Source organism: Mustela nivalis (genome assembly GCF_964662115.1).
Source record: "Mustela nivalis genome assembly, chromosome: 4".
NCBI classification, from domain to species: domain Eukaryota; kingdom Metazoa; phylum Chordata; class Mammalia; order Carnivora; family Mustelidae; genus Mustela; species Mustela nivalis.
The window spans coordinates 80,831,052-80,847,744 of NC_139023.1; the positions used below are offsets into that span (position 1 = coordinate 80,831,052).

The window sequence follows — 16,693 nt, forward strand, 5'->3', positions numbered from 1 at the left end:
AAAGTATACACTAACCAAATCAGAAGAGACTTAAATCTGAGATGAAAAGAAAGAAAAAAAATATGTATCTGTGATTAGGATGGTGAATAGAACAGAGCCACACACTTGATTTTCAGTGTATTTTGGTCTGTTAGAAGAAAATGCCTCCCAAAATGTTAAAGAAAAAAAAAATATATATATATATATATACACACCCATATATATATACATATATATGGGTAGACATGATGAAATATGACTGTAAAGATGAAAATTAAAAAACATTTTAGGGGCACCTGGGTGGCTCAGTCATTAGGCATCTGCCTTTAGCTCAGGTCGTGATCCCAGGATCCTGGGATTGATCGCCGCATCAGTCTCCCTGCTAGTGAGAAGCCTTCTTCTCCCTCTCCCACTTCCCCAGCCTATGTTCCCTCTCTCGCTGTGTCTGTCTGTGTCAAATAAGTAAATAAAATCTTTATAAAAATAAAAGAAAAAGAAAATTTAAAAAGGTTTTTAAAAAGGAATAAGATAAGTTGGTTGAAAAAAGAGAAAAGAAAAAGAAAAGGAGAGAATGTGATCAGGCTAGAGACTAGAACAAAACCATATGTTAGATTTAGGGTATATCTGTTAGAAGAAACTGTATCCCAACATTTTAAAGAAAGGAAGGCTTATATGTGTACAAAAAAATAAGGTTAAATACAATGAAGGGATAGACTATGACTATAAAAATAAAAATTAAAAAATATTTTTAAATGGTATTGATAAGACAAAATTGGTAAAATAGGTTAAAATAGGAAAGAGGAAACATTCAAAAAAAATAGAAAAAGAAAAAAATAACCAAAATTTTAAAAATTTGACTTTTAAAGATTACAGAATCATGGGAGAAAAGCCATGAATTCTATGTGCTATATTCCCCTAGCACTGGTGTTGCACTGTTCTCATTGATCAGTAAACTTGGTCTTGGCTGGATGCTCTTGCTGATCTTCTGGTGGAGGGGCCTACTGCAGGGATTCTCAAATGTCTTTGCCTGAGGCAGAATTGTACCACCCTTCCCTGGGGCCAGGCTAAGTACTCTGCTTGGGTTTGCTCTGGTAGTCTTTTTGCCTTAAAACTTTCTGTACAGCTTTGGAGGATGAGAATTAGGATGGCAGCCTCCCAGTCTCCAGCCCTGGAGGAGCCAAGAGCTTCACCCCCTTCACTGAGCCATCAGAGTAAAGCAGTCAATCAGTCCTGTCTCCTTGGTCTCCAACCACACTCTGAGCTCACCCAGCCTTTGACCAAGAGTTTCTATCTCTGGCACACAGCCCCAGTTGAAGTCTCCAAACCGAGCAGATTCCTGCAGTGTGCCCCCACACCACCCCTCTTGGTGGAGGAAGGGGGGTTCTCCCTGGATCCGTCACTTGTGGGGTCGCTGCTCGAAGAGTAGTACCCCAACTGTGCCTCGGATAACACTTTAAGGTAACCCTGAGCTGAGCGGCCCCTCCTTTGCTCTGTCTCTGCAGCCGGCTTCCCCACTTGTTACTTAGGAGCTCTGCTGCACTCAGGCATCCCTGGTCTTTCTGTGACCCCATGAGTCCTGAGAGCATGCTGTTCCAGTGAAGGCTCCACACCCCTCAGCCCACCCCACCCCCACTTAGCCTCTAGAGTGACGACCCTTAGCAGAGCAGACTTCTAAAAGTTCTGATTTTGTGCTCCACTGCTCTATCACTTGCTGGGAGCTGACCCCTCTCCCTGTGGTCTATCTTCATGTGTTTTGCCTCAGATTCACTTCTCCACACGTCCTATCTTCCAGAAATTGGTGTCTTTTGTGTTCCTATAATTGTTGCTGTTCTTCTCTTCGATCGCCTGTTGAGTTTGTAGGTGTTCAGAATGGTTTGATAACTATCCAGCTGAATTCCTGGGACCAGAGAAATTTAGGTCTCCTACTCTTCTGCCATCTTGCTCCTCCCCTTTACATATATTTTTTAATGTTTTTGTTTGAAAACATTAAGCTGTATTGGTGATAATTGCCCCACTTATCATAATTTGATAATTATGAACATTTGACATGTTCTCCAAATATGTAGAATTAATCTATTGAATTGGGGATTACTTATGTCTAATGACTTTAGAAGTATCTTTTTATTAACAAAGTAAAATATGTTCTGACTATAAAACTGAACAAAATGAGATAATAGGTCATTTCTTTAAAATACAAAAATAGATTTTTTTCCAATCTCTTTCAAACAAGTGAAACTTAATGTGTGAAAATAACACTATTTTATTTTTTTACTTTCTTTTGATTTTAAATCATGGCTTAAAATTTGTGATCAAAATTATATTCATCCAGTTAGGTAATATTTGCACCATTATTGGCCTTTTTTATGTCTTTCTCATGTTAATTATCTTACTGTTTGGTTTATAAATACTCTTACTATCCATAAATTATCAAAGAAAATGTTTACATAAGGAAAGTGATGTTAGGGTAAGAGAGGTGACTTTAGTTCCTATACAGACTTCTGAACCCCAATCACATTAAACTGCCTCTCAGATTTGTGTATTTGCTCGCATAATAAGATTTACATTGTGTTTTATCAGATACTAATCTCAAAATATTTTCTTTGACTTTTGCACCATAGGATTTTACTGATGATACACGATCAGTTTCAGTAATCCTAAAGTCTTTTTAATAAGTTTGAATAGTTTAATTCACTGAATTTATCAGCATTACTATAAAAATATTTCAAAATATATTTACTACTATGGTCATAAACCCTCATACTAGCTGCATCATTTTTAGATACTAAAAAGAATACTTTTGGTGTGAGAGACAGACATGACTGCATTCATAGGAACTAAAATTTTTATATCCTGAAAACCATGACTTAATTTCTTTGTGCCTTAATCTTACTCATCTATAATGTGGATAATAACTACTTAATCAGAATCTTGGTGAGAATTAATGAGGTAATAACACTTAAATAAGTACTCTAAACAGTTCTTCACACATCAGACTTCAGTAAATGCGAACTATGGTTATCACTGACCCATAAATAGGATAGATTGATCCATCATATAATTATTCATAGGCAAAGTTAAAAAATTAAAAATTAAAATCTAAAATGGAGCTCAGAGGCACCCACATATCTGTCATGTCTTCAGAAAATTAACTCAAATTAATTAACCAAATTAAATATATGTGAATGTAATAAAATATGTCAGTGTTATAAAGAAAGCTTACCTCATGTTTTAGAAATAGTATATTTTATAAGCCCCTAGAAAATTTCCAAAAATCTTTAGATCATATGTGTTTACTGATGACACAGCATCAGTATCCGTATTCCTCGTGTCTTTTTAAAAAGTGTGAGTAGTTATTAGAAAAATATATTGTTAGGAACCATCCTGATGAGATGTAAATAATTTTTCAAAATATTCTGTATACCTAAATCATACTGTTTCCGAAGTAATTTAAATGTTAATTCAACTAAGTTTCCCTCACAAAGTAATTTACTTAGTACTGAAATATGTGCTACATAAAAATAGTCTTCTGTTTATAAAACAAAAGTGCCTTCAAAGTTATTAGTTATATTTTTAGTGTGTAACTCATTTTTTCTCTTAAAGTGCTCTATGGCAGGAGTTTTCAAAAGGTGGTGTTCAGAGACTCTGCAAGGTCAAATCTAACTTTCATACTTATGGTTTTCTGTTTGCTTTTTTCATACTCATTCTCTCATGAGTATACAGTATAGTTTTACAGAGGCTAACAATATGTAGCAACACAGCAGATTGAACATAGAAGTAGATACGAGAATCTAGCTATTTTCTGTTGAACCAGACTAAGGAAATTTGCAAAAATGTAAAATACCATTCTTCCAAAAAATTTTCAGTTTTGGAAAATATACTTATTTTTCATAAAATGTGTTACTTATGTTAACCTGTAATGCCCTCAGTTATTATCTTTAAGGAGATTAGTAAATATTTTGAAATTTTCCCAGTTTTCACTTCTAATATTGATAAATTTTGAGAGACACTCACTGTCACCCCTATCACGGTATTGACTCTTTAATATACCATGTGTTTATTTACTTTCTATGACCTAAAAGTTACATATTTATTTCTTATCAAAATAATTATCCTAAATATTTTTATTGGGCATTAATCATTTTTTGAGAACCTAAACAATTTGTAAATGTCTTAATTTATAGGTTGCAAGTGCAAGAAAACAGTATAACATACAGATTTCTCAACTAACAGAAGAACTTTCAGCCCTTCATATGGTATGTTAGAAGACTATATTGATATTTTCTCCTGAATATTGATTATTTTAAAGACCAGGATACATTTTAATGAATCTTGTAATGGACATTCTTGTTCATTCAGATGATACTTATTAAGCCAGGAATTAGACTAGATGTTTGGAGAAGAGTAAAAATCAAAATAAACATGTGTTACCTGCAATCTTGGAACTTATGGTCTAGCAGGAAAGATGGATGGCATTTACCACATTTTACTACAATTACTTTTTTTAACAATGAACACACAGAATGCTATTGAAGCATCCATTTGCAACTGCTACCATATGCCAGGTTCATTTGGGAGATGAGGGGGAAAGAAAAAGTATATATGACAATGGAAAAGAAGAAAGACAAGCTACCCAAAAGAAATGAGTACTGAAGGATAAATAGACAAAGAGAAAAGAAAAGAGTACTTATATGTCTAGAGGTGAAATTAAATATGTAAATTTAATAACAAGATTTGATGAAATGGAATTTAATAGCTTTGCTTACAGGGGGAATAAAAGTACAAGAATTTTCAGAGATTATGAAGATGTTTTCAACTTCACAAACTCTAATATTTTCTGAATCTCTATATTGCTTTTAATCTTGATGGTAAAACTTAGCAGTGAATTATGTCTTGTAATAAATATGTTACATTATGTTCTCTTTCTCTATCTCCTGTCTCCCTCCTTCCCTCTCCCTTTCTCTTTCTTCATAAAAATCTTAACTTTCCAATTAGATTGTAAATACCTCAGAGTAGAAGAGTCTTATGCCTCCTTTTATTTTCCCCATGGCCTAGCCTAGTCTTTTCACAGCATGTTTTTTAATATTTATTGACTGATATTTAAAGAACTCTGAAAGAAGGAGCATATTTTCCACATTCTACAAACTCTGTAATGTACATGATGAGACTTTTGTCTATGATGGTAATCGAATAAGAAACAGTGTTATTTTTGTTTGCTTAATATCATCTGTTTTAAGGATGGAGGAACATTAACTAAAATTAATGGGATGCTGTGTGGCCAGTTAGTCATGTCTAATTATTTGTTGTTTTTCAGTTTTGCTTCCTCTTCTATCACCTTGCTGTTTTGCTTTTTTCTTATGTGAACTGATTTAGCTATCAACAGATTCACAGCTTAGAAAAAGACGATCCTACCCCAATCCAACATCATTTAATGGCTTATAAACTCTGGAGGGACAAGAACACTATTTCTTTCTCATTTCCCAAAGGAATGTGTGTTGGATAAGATCTGCAGAGATTTTAAGTATAATAACTCTTAACAGCCACAACCAGAGTTATATAAACTCACTTCAAAGCAAAAAATTTTCAGTTTATTATGAAGTATTTCTTACAATTTATAGTAAAACAATTGTAATCCATAGCTAAGATGGATTTTTCTTTTTTTTTTTTTTGAAGATTTTATTTACGTATTTGACAGAGAGATCACAAGTAGGCAGAGAGAGAGAGAGAGAGAGAGAGAAGCAGATCTTCCACTGAGCAGAGAGCCTGATGTGGGGCTCGATCCCAAGACCCCGAGATCATGACCTAGGCCAAAGGCAGAGGCTTAACCCACTGAGCCACCCAGGGGCCCTTAAGATGGATTTTTCTAAAGATATTAAGTATTATCTGATGTCATGTTGATTCCATGGGGAAAACTGTACTGATTAATTGAAAAGTGTATTCAACTACTTTAAAAAGCAGATTTTCTCAGGTAACTCAAAAACTCAGACTACGGTTTGAGACATAATAACCTGACATCAGCTTTTGACATATTCTTACGTACCAATTTTACCACCTGAACCATAAAGATGAAGTCAAGGAGAGAAGTTAAGCATACTTTAGCTAACCCAAAACTAAATTATGCTGGTAGGAAGAAGAAAAACTTGTGTTTTAGGTTATCGTGCAGATTTTTTGATAGATTTAAGAAAAGGCCAGAGCCAGTCTAGTCACATATCTCCCTTGGAAAGCAGCACAACTTTTACTTTCTCCTAAGGGTACAATTTCTTCTAAGAATACTCAAGGTTTTAATTCTGCCAACTAACAGAGATTGCTGTTAATCTACAGCAAATGAGTAAGAAGATTGGTTATTAATTTTATACAAGTTAAATGAAAAGTTCATTATGATCTTTTTTGGATCGGTGAATTAAAAAAAAATCTTTTTAATTTTGAATCTCCACATCTGTAGGTATTTAGATATCTTTTTGTTATTTTCTAATCCAGTTAAATAGATGCCACAGATTATAAACTGTATGATATTGATTCTTAAAATTTTTTATGATTTTATTTATGGTAGACTATAGGGTATGATTTTGAAAATACTCCATGTGTACTTGAAAAAATATTTAGTATCATTTGATCATATCTTTCCCAAAAGATAGGAATATTGGTGGGGATTAATAGCAAATATCCATGAAAACCTTTAATAATAATAATTTTAAATGTTTGCTTTGGTATTACAGTGAATTTTTAATAGAATTAATGTATGTCTCTGTAAAGGTTTCAATTTACTGTCTTATTTTAACTTTGTTATATGAGGTTAACCCAATATTCTTTCAGTTGTCATTTATCCATGAAATGGTGGATTGGGTGTTGAGAGATGCATAATGTATTTATCACAAACCTTTCTTTATATATCATTCACCAGTTTCAGAAGTGGGATCCAACCTTGTTATTAATACCTATATTAAAAATCATATGCGAATCATATCAATAGCTGCAGAAAAAGCATTTGACAAAATCTAACCCCCATTCATGATAAACTCCCAGTGCACTAGAAACAGAGGGGAACTTACTCAACTTAGCAAAGAATATCTACAAAAAGCCTATAGCTCTGAAACCAAAGCTTTCCCAGTAGATCGGGAACAAAGCAATCATATGCCCTCTCACCACTGCTTTTCAGCATCAAGCTGGAAACATTAGCTAATGCAATTTGACTGAAAAAGGAAATAAAAGTTGTACAGATTCGGAAGGAAGAAATTTGTTTGCAGATGACATGATTGTCTATGTAGAAAACAAACCAAAAAAAGAACCAAAAACATGGAACAAAGAAGCAATTTTGGCATACAAGGTTGTAGGATACAGAGTTAATATACAAAAGGAAATTGTTTTCCCATATACCGACAATGAACAAATGGAATTTTAAATTAAAGACACGGTGCCCAACTTTTGTATCCACATGGATGGGACTGACGGAGATTATGCTGAGTGAAATAAGTCAAGCAGAGAAAGTCAATTATCATACGGTTTCACTTACGTGTGGAGCATAAGGAATAACACAGAGGACATTGGGAGATGGAGAGGAAAAGTGAGTTGGGGGAAATTGGAGGGGGAGACAAACCATGAGAGACGGTGGACTCTGAGAAACAAACTGAGGGTTTTGGAGGGGTAGGGGTGGGGGTTTGGGTGAGCCTGGGGGTGGGTATTATGGAGGGCATGTATTGCATGGAGCACTGGGTGTGGTGCATAAACAATGAATTTTGGAACACTGAAAAAAGAAAAACAGTGTCATTTAACTTAGTACATAAAAAGTTACTTAGTTATATATCTAGCAAAATCTATATGAGGAAAACTCTGATGGAAGATATCAATGAAGAAGTAAATAAATGAAGAGATAGCCCATGTTCATGGATAAGAAGACTCATAGTTAAAATGTCAGTTCTTCCCAGCCTGATCTATAGATTGAGTACAATCCCAGTCATATCCTAGCAAGTTATTTTCTGGATAGTGACAAACTGACTCTAAAGTTTATCTGGAGGAAAGGGTTAGTATCCAAAATCTATAAAGAACTTATCAAACTCAGTACCCGAAAACAATTAATCCAGTTAAGAAAGAGGCAGAAGACATGAATAGATACTTTTCCAAAGAAGACATCCAGATGGCTAACAGGCACATGAAAAGACGCTCAGCGTCACTCATTATCAGGAAAATACAAGTCAAAACCACAATGAGATACCACCTCATACCTGCCAGAATGGCTAAAATTAATAGCACAAGAAACAGGTGTCGGGGAGGATACAGAGAAAGGAGAACACTCTTGCATTGTTGGTGGAAATGCAAACTGGTACAGCTTCTGTGGAAAACAGTGTAGAGGTTCCTCAAAACATTAAAAATAGAACAATGTTATGATTCAGCAGTTACAGTACTAGGTATTTACCCAAATGATAGAATAATACAGATTTGAATGGGTACATACACCTCAGTGTTTATAGCAGCATTATCAACAATAGCCAAACTACAGAAAGAGCACAAATATCCTTTGATGAATGGATAAAGAAGAGGTTGTGTGTGTGTGTGTGTGTGTGTGTGTGTGTGTGTAAATATATAGGAATGTTACTCAGCCATCAAGAAGAATGAAATCTTGCCATTTGCAACAAAGTGGGTAAAGTTAGAGTGTATTATACTAAGCAAAATAAGTCAGAGAAAGACAAATACCATACGATCTCACTCATATGGGGAATTTAAGAAATGAACATATGGGAAGGGGGAGGCAAGAGAGAGAGAGAAGGAAAACAAATTATAAGAGACTCTTAACAATAGAGCATGGGGCACCTAGGTGGCTTAGTTCATTAAGTGTTTGCCTTCAGCTCAGGCCATTATCCCAAGATCCTGAGATTGAGTCCCAGGACAGGCTCCCTGCTTGGCTGGCTACTCAGCAGGGACTCTGATTCTCCCTCTGCCTGCCCCTCCCCCATGAATGCACATATGCAGACACACTCTCCCTCTCTCTTTCTCCCCGCATCCCTCTCAAATGAATAAAATCTTGAAAAGAAAAAAAAAATAGAGAACAAACTGAGGGCCAGTGGAGGGAGGTGGGTGAAGGATGGGCTAAATGGGTGATGGGTATTAAGGAAGGCACTTGTTATGTTGAGCACTAGGAATTGTATGTAAATGATGAAGCACTGAATTCTACTCTTGAAACCAATATTGCACTGTATGTTACTAATGAGAATTTAAATAAAAATTCAAAAAACAATAATAAGTTTTAAATAAATAAATCTTTTCTGGAGGGACAAAAGATCCAAAATAGCCAATACAATATTGAAGGAGACTTAAAAAAAAAAAAATCAAAAGACTGATACTACCATATTTCAAGAATTACTCTATAGCTATAGTAATCAAGCTAGTAGGATGTTGGTGGAAAAAAAAAAAACAGACAAATAGATCAGTGGAATAAAATATAGAATCTCGAATGGAATAAAATATAGACCCACATAAATGCAGTCAGCTAATCATTGGCAAAGATGCAAAGGCAATAATACAATGGTGCAAAGAGAGTCTTTTTAACAAATGGTGCTAGGACAATTAGACAGTCACATGTATAAGAATGAATATGGACACAGACTTTACACCATCCACCAAAATTAATTCAAAATGGGTCATAGACCTAAATATAAAACAGAAAACTTTAAAATTCCTATAAGATAAATAGAAGAAAATCTAGATGATTTTGGTTTTGACGATAAATTTTTGGATACAGCATCTAAGGCATGACCCATGAAACAATTGATAAGTTGGATTTCATTAAAATGAAAAATTTCTCTGTGAAAGACACTGTCAAGAGAATGAAAATTCCAACCGTAGACTGGGAGAAAATATTTGCAAAAGGCATAGCAGACAACTATTAACCAAAATATACGAAAAATTTTTAAAATTCAATAATAAGAAAACTCAATTAAAAAGTGGACACATGGGCGCCTGGTGGCTCAGTGGGTTAAGCCACTGCCTTCAGCTCAGGTCATGATCCCAGGGTCCTGGGATCGAGTCCTGCATTGGGCTGTCTGCTCGGCAGGGAGCCTGCTTCCTCCTCTCTCTCTCTCTGCCCCTCTCTGCCTACTTATAATCTCTCTGTCAAATAAATAAATAAAATCTTTAAGAAAAAAAAAGTGGACACATGTGATGAGCACTGGGTGTTCTATGCAACTAATGAATAATTGAACACTACTCAAAAGCTAATGATGCACTATACAATGGCTAACTGAACATAATAAAAAAAAATGTGGACCAAAGATCTTAACCCCAGAAGATATACAGGTGGCATATAAGCATATGAAAAGATGCTACACACCATATTTCACCAGGGAAATGCAAACTAAAACAATAATGAGCTGTTACTCCTTATACACATAGGTACCTGATACACCTATTACCATGAGCAAAATTCAGAATACTGATACCACCAAACTCCGGGAAAGATGTGGAGCAACAGGAATTCTCATTCATTGCTGGTGGGAGTGCAAATGGTATTATAGCCACTTTTGAACACAGTGTGATGGTTTCTTACAAAACTAAATATAGTCCATATTACCATATATATGGTCCAACAATTGCACTCTTCTGTATTTACCCAAAGGAGCTGCAAACTTATATCCACACAAAAACCTAAACATGAGTGTTTATAGCAGCTTTCTTCACAGTTGCCAAAAGTTGGAAGCAACCGAGATGTCCACACAGATGGACAAATAAACTGGTACATCCAGTCAATGGAGTATTACTCAGCACTAAAAAGAAATGAACTATCAAGTCATGAGAAGACATGGAGGAAATAAAAATGCATATTATTAAGTAAAAGAAGCTAGTCTGAAAAGCCTACATACTGTGACTCCAACTGACATTCTGGGAAAGGCAAAAGTATGGAGATAGTAAAAAGATATTATCAGGGGTTTAGGAGGAGAGAGAGATGAATAAGCATAGGTGAAGCACAGAGGATTTTTTAGAACAGTGAAACTACTCTGTATGTGTGCATTGCCACTGGTGCACAAGTTGCCCTCCCTGTTTTGGGGCTCCAACAGTGTTTTGTAACCTCTGTATGATACTGTAATGGTGGATACATGTCATTATAAATTTGTCCAGACCCATATGTACAGCACCAAGAGTGAACTCTAAATTATGGGCTTTGAGTGATAATGTTGTATCAATGTAGGTTCATCAGTATCAGTAAATGTACCACTACAGTGAGGGCTCTGCATATATGGGGGCAAGAAGTATGGCAGAAATCTGTAACTTCTCAATTTCCTGTTAAACTAAAACTGCTCTAGAAATAGTCTGTTAATCACACAGGATGAGTTATGAACATAGGAGAAATCTCAAATTTTACACCATAAAACCACTTTCCATAGATTAGCAATTTACTGTATGAACATATAAGTTTCTATATGAACTGTATAAACACTAAAGTTTCATTTCTTGTACACTAACAATTCTGCTCTAATGAAAGACAATAAATTTAGATTAATCACCTGATTCGTAACATAGGGTAAAGTAACATCGGGTTAATTCATTATAATCAGAATTCATTTGGGGTCACAATTTAGAAGCTCATTTTAAAATTTAAAAACACTGATACACAGTACTCTGTAAAATAAAGTTACGCTAAAGATAATTGAATATCAGTAGTGTACTGCCAGTAAGGATGTTCATCTGAATCATAATTTACAATTAGTAGAAAATAAATCATACCCATTCTCAAAAATAAATAGATAAAAACAAATAGCTATGAGAAACCAGTCATTATAATGGTTATTTTCAGTTTTACTCTCATTTGCAAAATACTAAATTTTTTTTTAAAAGATTTTATTTATTTATTTGACAGACAGAGATCACAAGTAGGCAGAGACGCAGGCAGAGAGAGAGAGAGAGAAGCAGGCTTCCTGCGGAGCAGAGAGCCCGATGCGGGGCTCGATCCCAGGACCCTGAGATCATGACCCGAGCTGAAGGCAGCAGCCCAAACCACTGAGCCACCCAGGCGCCCCATGCAAAATACTAAATTTTATCAACTGATTGATATGCTTGCTTGCTCAGTTTTACTGATTAAAACCTTTTGAGCAGAAATGTTTCATGATCCTGCTAATAAAACTTTTACTGTGTCCATTGGCTTTTTCTTTTTTTTTTTTTTTTTTTTTTTGAGAGACTATGTAAGCTGAGGGGAGGGGCAGAGGGAGAGGGAGAGAGAGGATCTTGATCAGACTCCCCACTGAGCACAGAGCCCAATGCAGGACTTGATCTCACAACCCTGAGATCATGACCTGAGCCAAGATCAAAAGTCAGATGCTTACCAATTAAGCCATTCAGGCTCTGTTTTTTTGCCCCCCCAAAAAAGTTTTAGACTTTAAATACCTGTGTACTTATTAAGGCCACAGGTTGTCCTCAGGGTGTTTTGTTACTGTCCAGATCTGTGTTCCCTTTTAAAATATGTGATAAGTGTAGATGAATAAAACTAATATGAGAAAAGGTTCTTATTTTTTTTCTCTCTGGAATCCTTCAACCTATGTCACCAATTTAGAATGTTTACTTAGAACTCCTGAGATAGGTAGCTCTTTGAAGATAGAGGTTTTTTTGTTTTTGTTTAATAAAACAATATGGTCCTGCTGTATTGATAGGGTAAGTGTGGTATTCTTGTAATGAGCAAATCATTTTATTCATCCATTTTTCCTTAAGATTTTACAAACATATATATTTACAATATGAATTGAATTTATAGGAATGTGGTGAAAAACAAAGCCAAATTGAACAAGCCATTAGGGAGAAAAAAGCCGTGGAAGAAGAACTAGAAAAGGTAAAACAGAAAAAATACCTATCTACAACTCAGCTGCAAATGCTCACTATTACTCTCCACTTTCATCACACTATTTAGTAGCAACCCCTACATTGTAAGTGAGTGTTTTTATTTGAAATATATTCACATTCTTACATTTCTTTGTAAGAATATCCACAGTATTTGTACTTTTTACTTAAAGGTATAAGTTTTATGAAGTAGCTCTATTCCTTGTTTAACTTCATCCCAATAGTAAATTTTACTTGGTCTCCCTTCTGTTTTTAAATTTAATGCCAACTTTTATTGGGTTTAAGCTATCTATAAAAACAAGTATATATAAACAGAAAATTATAACATTACTCTGATTTTAACCTTTTAAAAGTATAGATTTTCATTTCTTAAGTAGGAAAATATTATCCCAGTATTTGAGAAAAAATAATGTGAAAATTCTGTGGTTTAAAATTTTATTTCTTACTTAAATACCTTTTTTATCATCAGTAAATATCCCACTCTTTTTTAATGCCTTGGGAAAAAAGGGAAACGAAACTTGTTGCAGCATATATTGTGTTTTAAGTTGCTGCATTAGGAACTTTTGTAGAAGTTAAGTAACTTACCCATGCTAACAAATAGTGAATGGTAGAGTCAAAATTTAATTTTCAAAGAAGAACTACGTAATATAAAAAGCATGTGATGTATCTGTATTACTGACGTAAAAAGATCATGACATCAAATAGTAAAAGAGTCACTTACAAAGCAGCACACAGGAAAAATATATATGTCATGTTCTGGGTAGGACCCTTATCGTCACCAGTCTCCTGTGATGTTGATTCCTTCCAAGTTACTATCTGTTATGTAATAGGGATAGATCCTACTTAGATTGCTACCTACTATACATCATGGCTGTGATGAAGTTTTAAAATCACATGACATAGAAAGGAACAGGCTTATTTGAGAAAATATAAAACAAGACTAAAGACAACAGGTAAAGAAAAGACAGTTCCCTAATTCTCCCACATTCCCAGACAAGTGTGCTAAAGTCAAAGCACTGTGTCCTGTGTAAGGTAATATAAATATAATCTTTTGCAGATTTACCATGAAGGCAGAGTAAATGAAAGTGATTACAGAAAACTAGAAGAAATGCACCAAAGATGCCTGCTTGCAGAGCGTTCAAAAGATGATCTTCAACTAAGACTTAAGACAGCAGAAAATAAAATAAAACAACTTGAAATAAAGTAAGTTATTCTTTTTGATTTTCTGTTAACATTTTCAGAATTCATACACTTTCTGACAGATTCTTTACTTTTTTAAAATGGAACTTACATATATGTTAAAAAAAAGAAACTTTTCAGCACCAAATAGAAATTTTTAAGCTTATTTTTTTAAGATTTTATTTATTTATTTTACAGAGAGAGAGAGCACAAACAGGGGGAGCAACAGGCAGAGGGAGAAGGATAATCAGGCCCCCAGCTGAGCAAGGAGCCCTATGCGGGGCTTGATCCCAGGACCATCATGATCTGAGCCGAAGGCAGATGCTTTAAGCTTCTTTCTGAAAACTGATTTCATCAGGAAGAAAAGATTTAACAGTATTATGCCATTTTTTTTTTTAAATTTCTCCTTTTTGGCAGTTAATTAGAATGCTCATAAGTTGGGTGTTTTTCATACTAACTATGCAGCTTTTATAGTAGCTTCCTTATAATTGTTTTTATACTCAGATTATACTTATATTTCTTTTGTTACTGAATATCCAAAATAATCCATCATGTTTATTTATTACATTGCTTATTAAAATGGTAAATTTATAGTCTGGCATATCCCTTCTGAATATTTTTTTACCTTTCTCCCCCAGAGTGTTACTTAATACAGTAAAACTTAATTTGAATTGCATGAAATCTCAATCTGTTACAGAATATGTTTAATAGATATTTTAAAAATAAAGAGGAATAGTGTCAGCAATATAGTGGAATGATTTGGAGGTACCCGGCCCATGTCCCTCCACAGAAAAATATATGAAAGGCATCCCTGGACAGAAGTGCCTTTATGAGAGCTTTGGGATCCAGGTAGGAGGTTAAAAAACACTGTTGGAGCCCCAAAACAGGGAGGGAAGCTTGTGTACCAGTGGCAGTGCACATTGTGGTTTTATCTATGGACCAAAACAACCCCATCTTCCTGTGGTCCTGGCTCTGGCCCTACTTACCCATAGTCCTACACCTGGCCCCCTCTACTAAGGGACTCAGCAGAAGCCATTCCTGTGGGTACTTCTGATAACAGGTTTGCCAACCTCAGAGCTGACTCTTGTCCCTCCAACCCAACTCTAGTTCCACTCTCCTATGGTCTGGAAGCAGTACTGCCCTCCCAGGAACCAGCCCAGTGAACTGACAGGAGTACTGATTGTTCCCCAGCAGAAGTCACATACGACAGCAGACTTAGCAAAAACCACAAGATACAGATCCAGCAGAAGCCACACTTGTAGATGCTTCTGGTTACACACCCACTGACCTCAGACCTGACTACAATCCCTGAGTCAGTCTTGTGACCCAGCTTCAGTCCCACTCTACCACAGTCCAGAAGCAGTCCTACCCACCCATGGACCAGCACAGTGACATGACAGGAGCACCCTTAGGAACCCCCATGAGACACAACACCTGACTATATTCCTGAGTACATGCTTGCCAACTATGAACCTGGCAATAGCTGCATGACATGGTTTCAGCCTTGCTCAACCACAGTCCCAGAAGCTGCACCATCAGTTGTAGGACTTCGGGGGAGAAAGTCTGTGTGCCAGAATCAGTCTGTAAAGACTGGAAAAGGAATCTGCTTATTCAGATACACAGATACCAAGAAAAGAATCTGACAAACATGTTAACACCAAAGGAAACTAATAAAGCTCTACTAATTGACCCAAAAGAAATGGAGTTCCATGAACTGCTTGACAAAAATTTTAAATGTTGTCTTAAAGAAACTCAATGGACTATGAGATAAGACATTTGACTAAATGAAATCAGAAAAATGATACATGAACAAATGAGAAGTTTAACAAAGAAATAGAAACCATTAGATCAGATGATAGGCCACAAGACAAGTCTTAGAAAATTTAAGAAGATTGAAATTATATCAAGTATCTTTTCCAGCACAATGGAATGAAACTACAAATCAATAATGGGAGGAAAATTGAAAAATTAACACACTCTTGATGATCAATGGATCAAAAAAAAAATCAAAGGAAATAAAAAATACCCTGACACAAATGAAAATGGAAGCATAATATACCAAAACTTCTGGGATGCAACAAAATCACTTCTCAGAGGGAAGTTTATAGCAAAGTTTATAACAATAAATATATATTAAGAAATCTCTCAAATAAACAACCTAACCTTACACCTTAAGAACTAGAAAAAAAAAAAAAAAAATACTAAGCCCAAAAGGAAGGAAGTAGCAGAGGTAAGAGTAGAAATAAAAAATTTTTACAATAGGAAAGATCAACAAAGCTGAGACTTAATTTTTTAAAAAGATAAAATTGACAGTCTTTTAACTAGACTAAGAAAAAAAGAAAACTCAAAATCAGAAGTAAAAGAGGGGAGACATTATAACTATACCACACAAATACAACAGACCACAAGAGACTAATGTCAACAATTACATGCCAGCAAATTAGATAAACTTGAAGAAATGGATAAATTCTTAGAAACACATAAATTCCTTCCAAGACTGAATCTGAAAACTAGTAAGGACACTGAATCAGTAATTACAAACCTCCTTGGGTTTTGGAAAAGCCCAGAACCAGATGGCCTCACTGGTGAATTCTACTAAACATTTAAAGGAGACATAAATGAGAGTGCCTTCTCAAACTCTTCCAAAAAAGTGAAGAGAGAACATTTCCAAATTCATTTTATGAGGCCAGTATTACTCTGATACCAAAACAAAGACAGTATC

The 16,693-nt window shown here is 35.1% G+C and overlaps 1 protein-coding gene across 6 annotated transcripts in view; it reads left to right on the top strand.

The window, feature by feature from the left end:
- The window catches only part of SCLT1 (sodium channel and clathrin linker 1), a 180,767-nt gene that overhangs the window by 102,690 nt on the left and 61,384 nt on the right, over positions 1–16,693 (top strand). For 3 of the 6 annotated variants that reach the window (XM_082729127.1, XM_082729129.1, XM_082729130.1), the window contains 3 exons: positions 4,161–4,232; positions 12,710–12,784; positions 13,850–13,995. In XM_082729127.1, the coding sequence (XP_082585253.1) occupies positions 4,161–4,232; positions 12,710–12,784; positions 13,850–13,995 (293 nt within the window). Of the gene's footprint in view, positions 1–4,160; positions 4,233–12,709; positions 12,785–13,849; positions 13,996–14,169; positions 14,641–16,693 lie in introns of those variants that run through there. The other 3 variants (XR_014311298.1, XM_082729131.1, XM_082729128.1) reach the window with 3 other exon arrangements.